At 45.8% G+C, this 20,302-nt stretch overlaps 1 protein-coding gene across 1 annotated transcript in view; it reads right to left on the bottom strand.

The window, feature by feature from the left end:
* The window catches only part of LOC144783418 (parapinopsin-like), a 144,872-nt gene that overhangs the window by 15,172 nt on the left and 109,398 nt on the right, over positions 1 to 20,302 (bottom strand). The window contains exon 3 of the mRNA XM_078662406.1: positions 16,550 to 16,792. Within this exon, the coding sequence (XP_078518532.1) occupies positions 16,550 to 16,792 (243 nt within the window). The remainder of the gene's footprint in view (positions 1 to 16,549; positions 16,793 to 20,302) is intronic.

Genomic DNA, 20,302 nt, shown 5'->3' with positions numbered 1-20,302 from the left:
GTGGTATCTTTTGTGTGGTGTTTTCACGGTTTTACTGCTTGAAGTATTGCACAAATACTTTGCACATTGCCTCAAAGTCAAGCCTGACTGCTCTGTGCCAAGCTACCAGGGGGTTGAGCACAGGTTAATTTGGGGTTTGCTTGTGCTTTACCCTGACAATGATTGTAGTTTCTTGTTGACCAGGACTCACACTGCAGTCAACCAGTAACCCAATTTCTACCATCTCTTTAAGGCTAATGTTACATTTTAAGACCCAATTCTGAAAATGCCAGTTTTAGAAAGTTTACATTTTTGTACTAACCATTTGGTGCCTACAGCCTGTATCCTAGGTCACATGACTATGTGTAGCTGGCAGTTGGTCTTTCTGTATTGATCCCAGACTTTGAGACAAATGGGGAATGGGTGTTGGCAGCATGGGCCATCTCAGACTTGATGGTGGGAGGAGCTGTCACCTACCACACTTGCACATCAAAAATACCCTGCCTCAGCACACTGTCAAAGGATTTCACACAAGTCTATTGCCCCCTCAGACAATATCGGGCCAGGTCAGAGAGGAAGGAAATTTTAAACACCTTTGGGGTGGAAACCTCTAGAAACCTCTACTACTTCAAAGCTGGCACGAGGGATAAATAGTGGACCTTCAGACCCAACTCTTCAATACACCTCTGGACCTGTAGAAGACTCGGAACGACTGATGTGCCACTCTACAAGAAGCACTGCTACTCTGCTGCCCTCTGCCTGCTGAACTGTTGCCCTACTGCCTGAGTGAGAAGGCCTGGACCTGTATTTCGAACCCAGGACCACCAGAGTGACGCTAAGGGCTAGTTGGCTGGCCTCCTGATCGGAGCTTACGGGACGGAAAAGGCTACAATCACCTTGAACCCAGCATCTGGACTCTGCCTGAGGTGAGTCTTGCCATCCAACTGGTGCCACCAGCCCTGGACTCTTGGAGGTGGGCCTGAGGTGCTCTGACAGCCCAGCTATGGTCCTCACAGAACCAACAGAGTGTAATGCATTGCACAGCAACTTCTTGGAACCATCGCTGTGTAACAAATCTCGAAACCGGACCTCACATTGCAGCCCCACAGCTCCTCAGAACTGCTGATGCACAACACATCTCAATGCAAGAGGTCGCATTGTTGCCCCCAATTCATCAGAAGCGCTTCTGCATGATGCATCCCCTGCGTAGGACCCAACAACACTCCATTTAAGGTACTATGTTCAGCAGGCCTAACCGGGTCCCTGTATCCAGACCATGCTCCATCGTGGTCGGCCTGAATTTGTGACTCTTCCACGGCTCAGTGTCATCAGATAAGCAAAGTTGCCACTTTGTGCATCTAAGCACCGTTTTCACCTAAATCTTTAAAATATTGCATCTCTCTGGTTCTACTAATTGGTTTTTTGTTATTTTGGTGTCAATTTATTAAATTCTACTCTATTATTCTAAATTGGTGTGTCATTTTTCTTGTAATCTGTTTTCACTTTTTTACCGTTGGAACTGCTGAAGAAATACTTTTCACATTGCCTCTAAGTTAGCCTGACTGCCTTTGCCGCAAGCTGCAGAGGGTTAAGGACAGGTTAATTTAGGGTTTGCTTGAGTTTCACTCTGTCAGACATTGTGGTTGCTGCTTGCGTAGAGTTTCACATTTCTCAACCAGTTATCCAATGTCCTACTGAGAATAACAGCTCTTTTATGAAGATATGTAGAGGATTGGTCTGTATAGTGTTTTTATGGATTCCCAAATGGCTTTAAGTTAGAGACTCTGCGTTATTCATCGGCTCCCTATTTTAATCAATGAACCTACTGTTGGTCCATTGAAACTGATAGATCAATTTATTTTGTGAAATAAATATACTTCATACTGGAGGAGATTAATTCTGAACGAGCATGTTGAACGTGACTTGATGATTTAGCTGTGTTTTTTTTCTGAACAATAGAATTGAGTGTTAGCTTCCTGGGTAGAACACTAACGAACAGAGCATGTGCATGAGAAAAGGGACTAACTACACGAGCATGCGCACAAGAAAAAGGAACAGGGGTGATAATGGACTCAAAGCGCACGTAGATCAATGATTTCTGGCATGCCAAGCATAAAAATATGAATGTCGGTTTATCGTTTCTTTTGGCATATTGGTGTGGACAGCTAGACTGATGGGACTTGAATTGAACCATGAGGGGGATGAAAGTCAGATTTGTTTTATATAAAGAGTTAATTATGGCTTATAATAAGCAAAAATAAAAGGGTAGGGCTTAAAAATAAATCTTTCCTGACCCTAATATAGTTAAAACTGCAAAGTAGGTAGATGATGGATCCCACCACCCAGACGGTGAGTTGGAGGGTTGCAACGAAGGAGAACTCCATTGTTTAACGGTAGGTATGGAGAACACAAGTGTGATACATTTCAAGGCATGACTGTTAAAATACGAGCTGAAGCTAAGGTGTGTTGTTCCATTACAGATGAGAGTCTGGGAAACACATTAACTAAATGCTATTTTAGCACAGTTGAAATACAATCGTGAGGGAGACCTGGCAAGACATGGAAATAGATCATCGGTCCCAAATGGTGAGTACAAACCAGCAAGGCACAGGGGCGTAACACAGGCCCCCGCAGCCCCCGTGTTGTGGGGGGCCCCCAAGCTCCAGGGGCCCCCTCCCTTTATTTATTATGTTATGATTTTAATGGTGCGCAGTACGCAGGACAAAGCACACCCGGCCTCAATGAATTAAAAGGTGCACACGCCACGGCAGGGGCTTAACACAGGGTTGCGGGAGGGGGGCACGCTCCACGGGACTCCTCACTCACTTTATCATGATTTGAATGGTGCGCAGTGCGCACAGCACACTCAGCCTCACTCAGTCATTTAAATGGTGCACGGCTGCACACGGCAGGTGTCGGGGCCTTGTGGCTAGGTGCGCAGCGCTGGTCTCGCTGCGCTGAACACAAGGACCCGGGACACCTCATTAGCTTTCCGCGTGGTCCCGGACTAACTCCGTGGCCACGCCTCCTTTATTATGTAGCCTGCGCGGCGTAACGTATCACGCACCCGCAGGCGCACGGCTACGTGCGTATCAACTAGACTGCGGGTACGCAGTCTCTAAACATTACATTCCTTTTAACCTTTATTAAAACAAAACACAAACGGTCATTCAAAAGTCACTTAGCATAATGCTGATGAGGGAATAAGTAAGAACGGCCATCCGGCCTGTTACCAGTCTGGTGATCAGGTCCTCTGATTTCAGCCTACTGCAAAGTCCGCCAGCTGCGAAGATGGGGCTGGGTTTCTCCTCAGTCCATAGCCTGCTGCCTCCCCACGAAACAGAACTCTCCGAGGGGCTTCCTGTTGGGACATGGCGGGCGACAGCCCCTCCCCAGACAGGTGGGGGCTAGCAGCGCTAGGCATCTCTGCTGCTGGCGAGTTCAACGCCGACTTGTCCAAAGGGGTTCCACGTTCATCTCTTGGTGGGCTGTTGTTTTCTTCCCCTGGGCTCATCGGCTCTCGGTCTGGTGCTTGACTGGAATGATCATCTGATGGAGCAGAGGCTTTCTTGAAGAAGGATATGTTGCGTGTGACAGTTTCTCCGTCTCGTTGAGCAGTTACCATGGTGCCGGAGCGGCGTGTGACTGTCCAGGGCCTGGGTTCAAACGGGAGCCGGAATTTGCTTCCCGGGTAGCTGTCTCTTACATAGACTCGATCTCGTTCCCCGATGGACTGGTCTTTGGCTCGGCGTCTGAAACTGGCGTAGTCATTTGACCGCTTCCGATTGAGCAGTGTTCGTTGGGAGCTTACTTCGTTAGGGGCCCAGGTATGATGGTGGGGTATTGTGTCTCGGACTATCCTTCCCATTGCTGATGGCCCCGGGGCAGCTTCAGTCGTGCGATGGGGCGTGAGCCGGTACTCTCTCAGGAAAGTGTAGATGGCTCTCTCCTACGGTGCCTCCTCAGCATGGGCGATCCGGATGACTTTGTTAAGAGTTCGCATTAACCTCTCGACTTCCCCGTTGGCTTGGGGCCATCTGGCGGTCACCTTTCGGTGCTGAATTCCCCACTCTTTTAGATATTCAGCGAATTCTTGCCCCTGAAAGGGTGGTCCATTGTCAGTCTTGACCCGTTCAAAGATACCGTGGGTGGCGATGACCTTCTCGAACTTGGCCACCACTTCTTTGGCAGCCAGTGAAGTTATTATTTCCACTTCCGGATATTTGGTGAAATCATCAACGATGACGAGCATGTATCGGCCATCTGGAAGGTGTCCGAAATCTGCGCTTACTTGTTCCCATGGTCTTCTCGGGCTATCTTCGGTGATGACTGGGGGCGGGCACTCGGGCAGTCCTGCCGCCTGGCACCGGTGACACTCCTTGACTGTCTGTTCCACTCTGGAATCCATGTCTGGAAACCACACTTTTGCCCTGAGTCGACTTTTAGACTTCACTTCACAATCCGTGGTCCCCTCAGGAGGCACCCTTGGCTGTCCACTGACAGTTCGTCTTTCACCTTGATGATGGTTTCCAGCGCCCGTTTAGCCTCGGGCGTTCTCTTGCTTCGTGATTCTTGAAGTGTTTTCCAGTCGTTGGCCCGCAAGGCACTTATTGCCAGTTGTAGGACCTCATCATTGCGGGTCGCTTCCACGATCATGTCGATGCTCATGGGAAGGGGCCTTGACCTTTCTAGTACCAATTTTACATATTCCTCCGTTTTTTCAGCATCTTCTTCTTCCTTGCTGGTTGCCGCTCTGGGATGCCTGGATAGGTAATCCGCCGGGTTCGTCGCCCCAGGTTTGAATTCCAGCGTGTAGTCATACTCTTGGAGTTGGAGGATCCATTTCTCTATTCGGGGTGGTGGTTTGGATACAGAACCTCGGAATAGTGGAATTAGAGGCTTATGATCGGTGGATACGGTGAAAGGATGTCCGTAGACGTACACATGGAAGTGCCTGCAGGCCCAATGGATCGCGATTGCTTCCCTCTCGATCTGAGAGTAGCGCTGCTCTGTTTCGGTCAGTGATCGGCTAGCGTAGGCAATAGGCGCCCAGTCTTCACTTCCTTGGCGCTGGGTCAGTACCGCTCCTAGTCCGTATGGACTGGCGTCCACCGCGATGTTGGTTGCTTTGGCAGGGTCGAAGTACGACAGAGTCTTGTCAGCCGATAGCGCAGCTTTTGTGTTCTGGAATGCCAGATCCTGATCTTCTCCCCACTGCCAGGGGGTGGTGGACTTGGTAAGTTCCCATAGGGGTCTGGTGAGATTGGACAAGTCAGGGATGAACCTTCCACAGAAATTCACCATAACTAGGAAACTCTGTACCTCCGATATGTTGGTCGGCGCTGGAGCCGCTTGCACGTCTCTCACTTTGTCTGGGTCGGGGGCAACTCCTTTGTCGGAGAACGTATATCCAAAGAAACTTATCTAATTCTGGAGGAACTGGCATTTTTCATGATGTAGCGTTAGACCTGACTCCTTGATCCGCTGCAGTACGCCCCTGAGTCTCTGGTGGTGTTCCTCGACGGTATTTGCGTATATGAGCAGGTCGTCGCTGACGTTCAGGACCCCAGTGAGTCCACTCAGGACCTCCCGGATAGTGTTCTGGAATACTTCGGTGGCACTCGATATCCCAAAGTTGAGTCATCGATAGCGCCGGAATCCCACGTGGGTGGAGAAAGTGGTGATGTACCGTGAATCTGGATGTAGTGGTAGCTGATGGTACCCTGACCTAAGGTCCATTTTGGAGAACCACTGCGCTCCGTTCAACTCCCCTAGAATGTCATCTATGGTGGGCGTGAGATGTCGTTCCCTTTTCACTGCTGCATTGGGTAGGCGCATGTCGACGCAGATGCGGACCTGTCCCGGCTGTTTGGGTTTCCGCGCCACCACGATTGGCGATACCCACGGAGTGGGCCCGCTGACTTTCTCTATTATGCCTTGTCTTTCGAGGGTGTCAAGTTCTTGCTCAACATTTTTTCTCAGGTGGAAGGCTATCCTTCGGTGTCGGAGGGCTACTGGCTGAATGGACGGGTCAATGTGGAGGGATACTTCTTTCCCTCTTAGACATCCAATGCCCTGGAAGGTGTCTTCAAATTCTTCAAGAATCGTGTCCAGTTCCTCTTCCAGCACCGCCATCGCGAAGGATATCAGGTGGAGGTCTTCGGCTGCTTGACAGCTGAGTCAAGCAGCCGAAATAAATAAATTCCACTGCCCTCCTTGGTTACGTAGATGGTTGACGGAACCTTCCGATCCTGGTGTTGTATTTCGGTTTGGAAGCACCCGATCAATGGGATTGGGGTCTTTTGTCCATAGGCGAACACTCGGATCTTGGCCGTCTTCAACACTGGCTTCTCTCGCAGTTGGTTGTAGACATTTGCCGCCATGAGTTCGATCGAGGCTCCTGTGTCGATTGTGGCTCTCACCTCTTGGTGTAGTATCGTTATGCGGCAGTTCGGGAGGCGTTGTTTCTTCCTTTGTGGTTGGTCTATGGCAAACACATAGTGGACCGGGTAATTATTGGAGTCTTCGTCCATGTCTTCGCTGTCCGGGTCTTCTCTGATGGCTTGGGCTGCTTCGGGCTTTTGCTTGGAGGACCTGCACACTGATGCGAAGTGGTTCAGTCGCCCACACGAGCCGCATTTTCTCCCACGCGCTGGACAGTCTTGAGCTCGATGTGGTGCGCCTCCGCAGTATCCACAGTCTTTTCGACGTTCAGGTGGCCGTCCTCTTCCAAAAGGGCGTTGCTTCGGCCGGACCACATTGACTTGTTCGGCCACGTGGACTTGCTCCACTTTGACTGGTCTATGGAGCGCCGCTTCCATGTGTGACGCTCTCGCCTGTGACAGTTCTTTGGACCGGTCTAGCTTCAGAATATCAGCCAGTGGTTTCCCATCTTCTTGGAGGATCTTCACCCGCAGGTTGGAGGAGTAGCACCCCTGTATGATTTTGCCGCGTATTTCCTCTTGCTCGTCGCGAAACCCGCAGGTGCTGGCCAGTTCTTTTAGCCTTCCGTGGAAAGCGTAGAGGGATTCATCAGCTTCCTGTCGCGCTTGAGTGAAGATGAACCGCTCGTAGTCCTTACTGGCCATGGGCTCAAAATGTGCGTTGAGCGCATTGAGAAGTGTGACATAGGTGTGAGGAGTGGCCTCCACCAGGGTTTTATAAATCCTGTGAATGTCCTTTCCTCCAAGGTGAAGAAGAAGCGCCCTGCGTCGTTCTCTCGCTGTTCCGGCCCCTTCAAAGTAGAATTGTAGGCGCTCTGTCCAGTCCTTCCATCGTGGGGCTAGGGATGCTGGTGCGCCGTCAACCACAAATGGTTCAATGGGCGGAATGGTCGCCATGGTGGCACGTGGCAGCTAGCTGGTCTTCCGTGGGGGCGCAGGGGTGAGCGTCACAGGTAGGGGGCTCCTTCCTGTCAGCTGTACCAAAAGGGCCGCCAGAGAATGCTGGAATGGGTCCCCCCTGCCGGTGGTGAACGACCTACGCGGTGCTGTGGTGTGCCCACTGATGTAGTGAGGGGGGCGCCGGGCCTCCTCAGGCTGATCGCTTGCAGAGCCACGCCCGTACCTGGTGCTGAGCGTCCGTGCGCTGTCTCCCACGTGCAGACCCTGCTGTGAGGGCCTCCTGCGAAGCGTGTCTGCGTGCGTCACTCCCTACGCTGGGTAGAGACAGCCCTGGTCGGGATCGCCGCAGGTGAGGCCTCTGGCGAAGGTGGCGCGATTGTGTACTGCAGCAGGGCGGATTAAAAGGAGCGCCGGGGCACAGCATGGGTCCATTTGACCCTCGTCGCCATTGTCGGGGCCTTGTGGCTAGGTGCGCAGCGCTGGTCTCGCTGCGCTGAACACAAGGACCCGGGACACCTCATTAGCTTTCCGCGTGGTCCCGGACTAACTCCGTGGCCACGCCTCCTTTATTATGTAGCCTGCGCGGCGTGACATATCACGCACCCGCAGGCGCACGGCTACGTGCGTATCAACTAGACTGCAGGTACGCAGTCTCTAAACATTACAGCAGGCACGCCTGGGCCCCGGCCGGGCCTCAGAGGCTCCGCTCTTCTATTTAAATGGAGGCTCGCTCTTTTTATAATTTAATGGTGCGCAACTGAACTGCTGTGCAGTGCGCACGCGTGGGCCCCGGCGAGCCTCTTTAATAATTAATGGTGCACGGGCCCGGCCGGGCCTCAGAGGCTAAATGGTTAGTGGGTCCACGTGGCGCGCAGCTGCCTCTGCGACGCGCCAGCGCCGTTTTCAGGGTGGCGCAGGGTCTGGTGAACACTGGTCATGCAGAGCGCGCAATTAAAAGTGCGCATGAGCTGAGATCCGATCACAGGTCAGACCCAGCTGCCCTGTTACGCTGAGAAGGACCGTCTGAGGTCCGTCACCGGCCTTAATTGACATTATTACCAGCCCTGGGCCCTGCTTGACTGACCTTGTCTAGTTGCCTGCCAGTGCCTGCTCTTCTCTGCTGCTGCCCGGCCCGCTCGCGCCTACCCGAAGCTGCAGGCCAGGCCATGCCTGGCCCGGCCCTCAGGTTAGGTAAGTCTGCGTCCGAGCCTAGGCAGGATTGGTCCGTGGGACTTTTGAGTTTGAGAAATGATCCGGCCTGTGGGAAACCCGATTTTACACATTTCCCAGTAGAGGTTTTTTCTGCTGTGTTGTTTAGCAATTTCTTATGAATCTAGGGGCATATTTATGAGTTCTGGCGCATCTCTACAAATCAGCAGGGATGCGCTGGAACAAATGCGTCACGCAAAACTACCCTTGCGTCACGGCTGATGCGCCGCATTTACAATGCGGCGCGCCGTGGCGCAAGGGTAGGCAGATGCGTGACGCATCTTGTGATGTAAGGGCGGCGCATCACTGGAGTCGCGTCGCAAGCACGACGTGACTCCAGCAATGCTCGGGTGTGCCCTATACTTAACGTGCTGCGTCAGTCCTTACGCCTGCTTCAAGCAGGCATAAGGAATTGACGTAGCAGCGTCGCACAAGTGCCTGTGTGAAATCTTGTAGATTTCACGCAGGCACTTTTGCGAGGCGCACCTGTCCCGGAACGCCCACCCTGCGCCGGGACGCCCACATGTGGCACAGGGCTTTACAACGTGACGCATCTGCCTAGATGCGTCACGTTGTAAATGGGTCGCAGGGATGCGCCATGTTTATGCCGCTGGTGCGTCACGCAACGGCGGCATAAACGTGGCGCAAGTCTGACATAAATCTGCCCCTTAGGGTCTACCATCGGCGCCTCATTGAAGTCATTGGCTGCTGAGAGTTGCAGAATGTCACAAATTGCACTCTGTCTGTGTACCAGCAAAAATAGCGCACTACACTTTTATCACAGACACTAGTATTCACTTTTCTTCCTCTGACTGGCAACGTTAGATGATTTTATAAAGTGAACCATCTAACAGATCTTGGTGGGGAACAGGGAGTGTGAAAGGAAAGTCTGTAAGATGTCAGATTTTTCTAACAACATTAACATTTATATAAATGGACTTGTACACATTTGTAAAAATTTTTCATCAGTAAAGTACAAGTGAAGCAAATGTTTTCGGAATTTGGAAGTGTTATGGAAACAAATATTTCATTGGGATTGAAGCCACTCAAATACTTAATATTCAAATTGTAATTACATTTATATAGCATTTACTACCACATACTATGCGTCAAACCTCTTTTTGACGAGTAGCTTGCTACCCTGGAACGCCTAAAGGATTACTGGTGAATTAGTATAGTGAAATATGAAAGTAATTTAAGTGGTGTATACGTTAGTTATTTGGATTGAGAAGGCTAGTGATAGATATTTGCTTAAACCCACACATTATCCTTTGTTTGTGTGGAAGACTGCATATCAGTGGGAATTTTGTGGCTGTTTCAATGGAAAATGTGCGATCCGTAATTTGCAGTCCGCTACCACACAATGCTTTAATAATATATTTGTAACATTGTGCTTTACAATGCACCAGCGACAACATACCACACCCTTCCCACTCTACTGCTGAATGGCTATGGCTCATTTGTAATACTTGTTTTTTTGCGCGGTGCTTAACTTTTTCACAATATCATTGACTTCAGAGATGTAACACTGATGGCAGCACACCCACTCTGAAAATTGTTCCAGCACGACTGGATCGTAGTCTGTACAAGCTTCTTCTATTTAACAGAACAGTAGTCTGAAAAACAGCCATAAGTCGTGTGAAAGCGCAGTCTTAGACATTTGCAGCTTTAACCAGTGTTAAAGTGCAATATGTTTAGAAGCCTTTGTTCATGTTAAAGTGCAGACTCTTTATGGAAACCTTTTCTCAAGTAATTGATAAAGTATAGTCAGCATAGAAGTCCATCCTCACCGTGTATTAAAGGCAAACTGTGTGCCAGTAGGGTCTCCTTGCATTAAAGTGCATTTCTACAACCCCCATATGTGTTATAATGGTGCTTATACAAGCACATTCTCTCAGTCTTGCATAGAATTGCAGTCTGATATCAACTTCATCTGCATCTTAATTAAAGTGTATATTCTTTAAAAGATTCTCCACATCCTTTCTCACACTACATTGTGTACATAAGCATCTCCCCATTTTCGGTCCGTGATTTTTGTCCTCTGTAATAATCTCTTTTCTTTCTGTGTTAAATAAAGTGCTACCAATTTGGAAGGGTTCCTTTTGGTTTGAGAGAAAGTGGGGACCCAAGAGGAGGATGATCTGTTCTGCAAAGTGATTTGTCTTAATTTCTTTTCTGAATTGAAGGAGAGTAAGGAGGGGTTTGATGCCAGCGGGTGTGTGGTTCGATATCCTTGGTGCATACCTGAGAAGGCTTCCCTGCTGGTGGTTTCTGTCCTATACTTCTTCATCTCTGGTTTGGAAATACAATGGCTCCTTTTGTGGAGTTGTCCTGCTAGGCTCTGTCGGTGATACAGCCAGGGGTGTAACACAGGACCCGCATCCCCCAGTGTTGCGGGGGGGGGGGGGGGGGGGGGGGCACAGCTGCAGGGGGCCCCCTCAGCACAGTACTCGGGTCGGAGCGCTCGGTACACTTAAAAGCAAGTCAGAGGTGAAGCATTCCCATTTCATGGACTAGACTCTTATCATAGTTGGGGAAACATTGTAGGCTAGTATTTCAAATTGCTTCTCATGCATGATATAGAACTAAAAGGAGGCCCCATGAAATAACTATTTGCCTAGGATCACAACATTTTGTGAAGCAGGGAAGCCGGGATTGATCCCAAATTTTTCTGTTTCATACTGTACAATTCAGCCACTAGACAGGTATATTATCTGACTTCAAAAGTTAATTAATGCTTTGCCCTTAATTCTTGGAGGACGAAATAATAGCATGGGTGACAGTTAGAATCTACATTTTCTGCAGTTTTATATTGTGCAAACCTTGCCCAACGACATATGCATGCTTCACAACACTCACAGAACGAAGGGATATTTTCCAGGAAAAAGAGAATGTTGAGCTGAGGCCTGGATTCGAACCTGGTAGATCAATGTTAAATGATCGGGACAACAGCTGTACCCACTTACAGACATCACAGTGGCTTGCCCACGTCTACACAGTAGGCCTTGTTTGTGTTGGAATTTTTAGTTTTTTGAAAAGTCGAGTGCAGAATTGTCCTTTTCGAATTCGGACAGTTCTGAAAATAACATGCACGTTCAAAACCTTCCTTTAGTTAAGCTCTGCAGACTCCTTTATATCAGAAAAAAATGATTTTGCACAATAAACGTAATAAAACTTACTTTAATTTGCATGCTAATATGAGGGCGAGAGGGGCCGATTAGAGAAGTGGTGTAGCAATTTCAATTTCAAAAGTGCTTTATTCGAGTTATTTACTCATAAAAGCAGACATACAAACATGTAATAAAAAAAACAGTTACACTGGTTGAGCTCAGAGGGAGTGTTCCTTTATAGTCTGTGGTGGCTGCAGTGGCAGTGCGGGCGGCTCAGTCTGGCACTGCGGTTGGAGGCTGGCAGGACAGGGATCATGGTAGGGAGGGACAGCAAAGCTTGATTCAAGGGGAGCAGACGTGCTTGCTTTTCTGGGCCATTGGTAAAATTCTGCTGCGGGGTTCTTTGGGTCAATTCATTGATCTCCTGCCAATACACAACATGACTGACAGTAAACACCATTGCTTCTCTCTTGGGTCCACGTAGATTAAATCAGTGGAGACTGGACTCATGCAGGTCTGAAAAAAGCAATAGTAAAAGCCCACTACACACTCCAACATGGTTGCTCCTTCCGTAAGCCCCAGCCCGCCTATCCCAATGGCCAACAGCAGTTGCAGAGATAAGTGACACACCGATCTTTCATTGTCTCCATAGACCTGCCCCGTCCCTGGTCATTTACTTTAATGGCACCGCTCCAGTCACACCCTGGGCCATTGTAAACAACATCCAAAAGGGAATCTGTACCACGAAATGAACACCCACCACTCCCACCGCTATTTCATCACAGGCCAAGCTTATGCTTGCAGGGCGAGCAAGACCTTGCCCAGCCAACATACTGTAGGATAGTGCTTCAAACATTTTAATCCTGCACACACCCCCGTAAAGAAATAAAATTAGTCGGGCCCTCTCAGATTTGTCACAATTATTCTATTAAATTGGCAATGTTTAAATATGTCTCGACTTATTTAAACACAAGACATATTCAAACAATAATGGATCATTAACATCAGTATTTAATATCCAGCAGGGAACCAGACAGGCATGCCCCATTTCCCCGCTATTGTTCAACCTATACATTGATCCCCTGGCCCAGGCAATTAGGCTCGATACTATCTTAACACCTTTCCAGTCTGGACAGTATAGTTCTAAGTTAGCCTTATATGCAGATGATCTGATCCTCTTTACGAGAGACCCAGATATAGCCATCCCCAGGATCGATGAATTACCGGCAGAGTTCGGGGCACTTTCGGGCTACAAGGTAAATAGATCTAAGACGGAGGTTATGTGCTGGAACATAGATCACTGGGTGGGTACAGAGAGTTTGGAGTTTAGATACCTGGGGATTTAGGTTGTGAGTGAACTAGATCGGATCCCTAAGATAAATTTAGATAGAACAACAAAAGAAATAGATCGTTTGTTCAATAGATGGAAGAACCTCCCCTTAACAATCTATAGGAGAGTGAATTTGGTAAAAATGGTTATTTTCCCAAAGCTTTCATATTTATTTTCAACTACCCCTCTATTATTTCCAAAGGAGCCCGGTGGGGGGCCCCTCCATGTACCTTGCAGGTGGGCCCCCTCAAGTTTCATTACGCCACTGGCAAGGCACCCTTTAGGATATAGAGTTCCTCTGTTGAAAATGTGGTTCTTATTAAGTGACTCATTTTATTCGACTAAGGAAATTGTTGTCTAGGTAATATGAGGAGAATAAATAGGAATGATCTGATAGTATGTAGGAACAATTGTGATGTGGTCTAATTGAGTTGGTTTACAGGTGTGATACGAAGTGAGAAGCAATAGGAATGTAATACATACATTAGTTGTGATCATTGTTAAAAGAAAGGAAGGATCTGATCCTATTGAAGTATTGCATTTGGCATGCATTGTCTAAAATTATTGGATGTGTTTAGCTGTGTGGGATACTCGGTTAAATAAACAATATGGACAATGTTTCCTGAAGGTTGATGCAATGATAGGCATTAAAAATGATCTGATGTAACGTTGTTAAAATAAAATGCAGAATTGGAATACTATAATAATGTATGTATCGTAGATGCATTGAGAAAAAAGGAAAAATAAGGAAACAAAGCTGTATATATATATATAGATGCCATTCTTTGGAAGGCTGAAAAAGAGTTGGCTGATACTATGGATCCTTAGTCGATACAAAATTGAAGAATGAGTGGCTTATGAAGAAGTTTGGAAATTAGGATAATCTACCACAAGGTTTGGAGCTCTCCCTACCAGGGTTTTAATGATATTAGAGGGTGAATGGTTTGTGTGCTCTGATAGATTTACATTGTGTCTTAATGTTTGTGATGTATCTAATGAATTTTTGACTATTTGAAGAAATAGGATTATAATAGTAATTACAATAAACATATTTTTGTATGATAAAGGATATTACCTATATTGTGTAAGATGGTTCTAAATAATATTACTGTTTGAGTACCTCAGACGTACTCCATAATTCAATGAGTAAGCTAGGGGCACTGTTGACTTGTTCCTGTAATGCAGGAATACGCAGGAGCACTCATAAGTAAGCCTTAGGAGTGTCGTACAAACACATACATATTTGCAGCTATTTGTGCTTCATTCTGAAACCTTGATCCTTTTTTCACTCCCCAAGCCATTAGTCTTCCTAGCTTTTGGCTTTAGAGTCAGGACTGATTTGGTTTAGAAACAAATAGTTATTCGTGAATATCTGAAGCAGTAAGTTACTACAGATGAAGTCTATATGAAATCGCATTAAATCAGAATATTTCCACGTGCTCATTTTGCCAAACTGGTCTGGCTGGGGTTTCCCATGAATCCAGTGGAAATTGAGGGAGGAGGAGGAGGGGCTTAACAACCAAAGATGCCGAATTTGAAACTGGGGAACCAAGCTGGGTCAAACATCTTGTGATTCTGGGCAAATCACTTAACCTCCCTGTGCCTAATAGTTCTCATGTAAAAAGGTCAGGTTCTCAAGATAAAGACAGAGCTATATAAAACTGTAAAATAGAAAACTAGCATTGGCAATGCCAATAGGTCTGGCTTTAAAGGAATGTTGCATGGTGCTGTGAAACATTGCAAGTATATAGGCATGGGTATGGATATGTATTCCTGTGGAAGCAAAGAACTGAAGAATAATAGTGGTGCAGGTTAATAGTTCAGGTGACCGTTGCACTATTAGTCCAAACCTAAAAATCCATGTAGGGTAATGACTACACTCCTCCTATGTGTGCTGTTGCCAGAGAAAAACACGTTTTCTAGTTATCTTAGATGTTTTAATAGCATTCCAATGTCATGTATGTGACCCTGTAAGTTCAAACTCAGGCAGCTGGATAAGTAAAATGATCACAGCTGCCTTTAAGGGCAAGCACTTTTTGTGGAAGCACACAACCTTGGCCGAATCAAAATATGCACTTCTGGCTCCCAACATGTAGGCGCATCCAAAGCCCCTCTCTAGTGTTGATAACACAATCATCTTGCAACATCTGTGCTGTCAAGCCAGACTGTAAAAAGGAGTTCAACCTTGGCTGTCATTTTGAAGGTTGAACCAAGATACAACACAATCCTCACAGGAAAATATTTTGGGTTGTAGTGATTAACAAGGTAATCACTACAACAGTAAAATAAGATGGAAAGAAGAAAATGGATACAGAGTTAACTAGCTATGAGAAAACCCAGAAAAATACCATTATTCAGTGGTTAAGGAAGGTTACATGAAAATCCAATAGATAACCAATAATAATAAAAAGCTTTCAGGAAATATTGTTCCACTATGATCAATAGGAATCCAATAATGTGCCACCAATGCAGTGTTCAACTCCTGGGTTTGCACTTTGTCCAAACTTTGCCTTGTCAGATGCTAACTCAATTTTCATCATGAACATTAGCATACTTTAATTGAATTTCCCCCCAGCTTTCCTCCTGACTGAACAATATTATGAAATTTCCTTTTCTTATACCTTTTTAACAAAGAACAAGAAATGAAAATCTGATTTTCAATGTATGTACTTTGAGTAAAGCTGTCCTTACTATCTGAAAGTACATCTACACTTATCCTATAAAATAATAACGCTTGCTGCTCACAGAGATAAAATAATAATATCAATGTAGCAGTTATAGAGTTATAGGAGGACAGAGGCTGCAGTTATATCTGCTAGATCAGTAAACACTGGACTGGATGTGCTATGCTTTGGATCAGAAAACAATGACTGCTTATATGAGTAAAGTGTAAATCTTTTTATTTTGATTGTGTGCAAATATTTGCAGAACACATTTTGGTGAGCATAAGAAATGTTTGTTACAGCAAATAATTTATAGACAAAGCCCTCTGCAAATTTCCTTTTAAGGTTAAAATTGAGAAATACAGACTGATGATAGTTGAAGACGTGGAATACGTTAACCTTGCAATAGAAAAAGGAGGTGAATACTTCCATATTTGAGAACATATCCCTTGTTAGAGTGAATGGCCTTGTTCACAAGGGAGTGATCGGCTATTCCTATAATTTAATATAAAGTAACAGAATAGAAGTTAAGGCGACATCCACTGAAAGTTATAGCAAGTGCTAGAAAAGGAAATATTTTTTTTAATTTATATTTTCGGCCTACGTGTTTCATTGGCCTACTGTGAACTTAAAGGTTGAATTTGTTACAAGGAAGTTGTAGCTTTTTTCACATATCTGTGTTAAAAACTCAAATAAAGTATGCTTAACTTAAGTGCTAAATCAACATAGTTTGAGGAGAGTGTAGGCATAGAGGTGACCACAGGAGCAGAGTTAACTGCACCAAATTGTGGACTTTGTGGAATAGTACTTCAGGCAGATACCTGTGCCAGCTCCAGTGATGACACTGTAGGTCTTGTTTTGTCGAATGCAGACACAACAAGCTTAAGAACCATAATAAAAGATGGTTATATTTACCTGTCTGTTCATGAAGATGTAAATGATAGGGTTGTAGACAGTGCTGGTTTTTGTTAAGTACATGGGAACTGTAGCTAGAATAGGATCAATGTAAATTCCAGGATTGGCTACCACAGTCATTGCGAAAGCGGCATATGGAAGCCAGCAAATCAAGAAGGCAATTATCATTGCAAGAACCATCCGTGAAACCTGGGTTTCAGCTTTGTGAGTTGTACCTCCTTGTGCTACTCCTAGTTTGGCTACCTGAAGGAAAGAAAGACATTCATATGAGTGACTACATTTAAGTGACATTGTGATGTAATACAATAATAATTATTAGATGACATTTCAAACCACTATCTTCATTTGATGTTTGAGGCTGTTGACACAGATTGAAAAACCAAAGGAATATTCTTGTACCATAAAACATATATTTTACCTCACTTGCTGGACTGTAACACTTTGAAACACAGGAATTAGCAGTTGCACTCACATAGTTGGGGAACAGTTAAGTGTGTGAGATCTGGTAATTGCTAATATTTTTTTAATTCAGCATATACTGTTCACTCATTTAAAACTTCCTACATATTTGAAATCTCCCTTTATGACATCATTCCCTTCATGAAAAGGAATTAAAATATAAAAATGTTATGATAATATACTTGATTTTAAAATAAGATAGATATTGAGTGAATTTGTCTGTTGTAGGAATATAATAAGGAGCCAATTTAGAGGGTGGCAGATGGAGGTTACTGTATCGGGTTAGCAGAGGACATTACCACTGCCATTCTAAAGAAACTCCGCGAACCAAATATAGAGAAGTCCACTTGTCCCATGGACATCTCTCTATATTAACAGTGAGCACTGTCATGGTAGTTTTTGTCAATGTAGGAAAAGTTTGGCAGAGTTTTCAAAAGTTTCTTGTTTTTAAAGAACAAAATCCCAAAAGAAGAGTTTATTTTTTAAAAAGCAAACAACTAAGGAACTTCCCACCATGGGAGATTTCTTCCAGGGTTTTTAACTGTCTCTCACCAACAGGTTTTTCTTGGTGGTGATGGACACGAAAAAGCATTGCACCATCCATCCTGACAAGGGTGTAATATCCTTCTTCAACAGCCCCTACTGTAGCTTGCCTTTGTAGGCAGTATACTGTTGACTGAGCCAAAGGGGGTTCTGTCGACAGATACTCAAGTCCACCTTTCTCGAAATTAGATGGACAGACCAAGGTTTTGGCAGACAGGTTCTCTGTCATGTTTGTAATGGAGTATTCTGTTCTTGAAACTCAAAATCGGGCCTTAAGATATGTATTCAGTGTTTCAGTACTGCTGTGAGGCTAAATATATCAACAAGATTAAAACAATTTTAAATGAAAATATAACAAAATGTAGAATGTTTGTGAATGCAGGCAGGCAATGAGTTAAGAGTTTTTATTTATTACATTCGAGGATACTTAAAAAATATGGTTTCGTTGTATGACAGTTAAAGAACTTGAACCACTAGGTCAGTAGAGAGAAGTAAGGTTACCTGAACTAGTAACTCATCATCTGGATGAAAATCTGGGCAGAGACAGACTTCTAAAGGAAGAGAGTTTCATGTGCCACTGGCGTAACGGAATTTGAGGGGGCCTCCCTTTACAGTACGTAGAGGGGCCCCCTCTAGGCTCAATCAGGAGCTCTCTGGCCAGAGTGCAGTGCCGAGGGGCTTGGAGCCCCCCCCCGCACCGCGGGGGCTGCGGGGGCCTGTGTTACACCCCTCTGTTTTACAAGTGGTGTAACAAACCTTAGCCCCCCTGCAAGGAATCTTGAGTGGAACTCATGCAGTACCAATATCCTTTAGACAATAACCACCTTGTAGAAGTACTTCACACCTCTGCTACCTGCATCCACGTGGCATCAGTAGAAATTGCGGTTATACATTTAACGTCAAAGAGAAATAAGTTATCCAATTAGGATCAACATGATCTGTATCCCATTGTGTTCATATTTAAAATAATATTAATTATTTTTATTAGCAAAATTGAAGCTTAAGGGTTGATTTAATATGCCCCTCATTGATGTTTAAATAGGCGAATATGTCTGTAAGGAATGTGCAGATGCTAATTAAATCCAACCACAAAAAGGTGAAAACTAAAGGGGTCATGTATATTTCGGACAAGCTAATTGCTCTACCATAAATTGGTGGAACAATTTGGCTAATCATCTTCCCATTTAAGGCCTCATTCTGAGTGGCCCTTCATTGCATCTTCCATTCTGGTAATTCTGCCCCGCTGCTGGTGATCGGTTCCCCAATTTTCAGCCCATTCAAATATATTGCCTGAGTCTGCATACAACTTTCAATGTCATTAAATCTCATACAATATGATCTGAGGCAAGCCATTACACAGCTTTACACTGGCTGAAATCCAATGGCACCTATGCCCAAATCTGGTGGGCTTTCCCATACAGGGGCCCTGATAATCTTTAGAAACCTATTATTCTAGCTGCACTGATGACATTTTGTCTAGGAGGTGCTAGTTGCAAGCCTCTCAGTCCCCAAATCTGAGGTACCAGTCACTCACAAGAAGTCGTCCACTTTACCCCATAAATCACCGAGTGGGATTGGCTGAATGAGCTTCATGACATACTCATTGTGTGTTGAGTGGGAAAGGATGCCCTTGTTTTTGACTGTTCTAGCCCCGCCATGCTTCTGGTCTTTGGAGAGGATAGAGGATAAATAGATCATTCATCATGTGGCTGTGATGTGTATTATGTGACAAATTATACCAAACGGAATAAAGCACACTCTGAACAATTGAATTGAGTGAGAAAGGTTGATGCACAAAGGAAAAACCTGGCAATACATTTTAGAAAAATAAGTATAACGTGTTACAGCTATTAAAGATTTTAGTAACCAAGGAGCAACATTTGTGCATCCTTTAAAAATGTACGAATAGAAATAATATTGGGACTTGTTTTTCCAAATGCATTTCTCGATTCAGAGGTAATGTGTTGGACTTGGCCCTTTTGGCAGGTTCACCCCGAAACTTTTTGCATTTTCCTAGCCTGTTTCTGTAACCTGGTGTTGGTGATTTTAGGCCTCTGCGCACTTTTCACTGGGGTCCAGTGCAAAGTGCGTGCGCTCTCTGCGTATGTGTGGTGACAGTGGCCTGCCCTCCCATAGGAATGCATGGGGAATAGGTGTGTCCATGTTAGTTCCTGATGTGTGGGGAGTGCAGGGGCGCGTTTGGAATGTGCAAACTCATGAGATTAAATGCTGCGCGATGATGTGCGCAGATTTAATGTGTCTGGTGTAGAAGTGCCACTTTAGAAGTTGCCATGTCTGTGCAGTAAATGTGAATTGACTGTCTGGCTTGTGATTGGCTGGAGCTGGCTGGTGTGCCTGGCTCCAGGAGTCAGGATGGCTCTGCCCGATGGTGAATGGAGAGATCTGCATGTTGATGGGAGGGAGGTGTGCACCTGGCACCTGAATAGGGCTGGGCCTTCCCTCCACAATGCTGGCTCTGCCCCCTGTGCTGTGTCTGATGTCCCTGGCCTGTCCTGGGAATAGGGAGAGGGGCTGAGCAAAACAAAGTGCTCCAGAGCCAGTTGCATCTGGTTCGCGCCTTGCCTGTACCTTTGGAGACAAAGGAAAAATGTGTATAAAAGAGGGGATGTGACCCCATGAAGGTGTTCTTGTCTTGCACTTGAAACTACCAGGGGCATGCTGCTGCTGGGGCCCAGCGGAAGGCTTGCCTCCCTGGGACCTGCCCTGCCCCTGGATTCCTGGAGGACTTTT

Source organism: Lissotriton helveticus, chromosome 9, assembly GCF_964261635.1.
Source record: "Lissotriton helveticus chromosome 9, aLisHel1.1, whole genome shotgun sequence".
Classification (NCBI taxonomy): Eukaryota; Metazoa; Chordata; class Amphibia; order Caudata; family Salamandridae; genus Lissotriton; species Lissotriton helveticus.
Note: the sequence above shows the minus strand (reverse complement) of the source record. Positions and strands in the feature narration are given on the sequence as shown.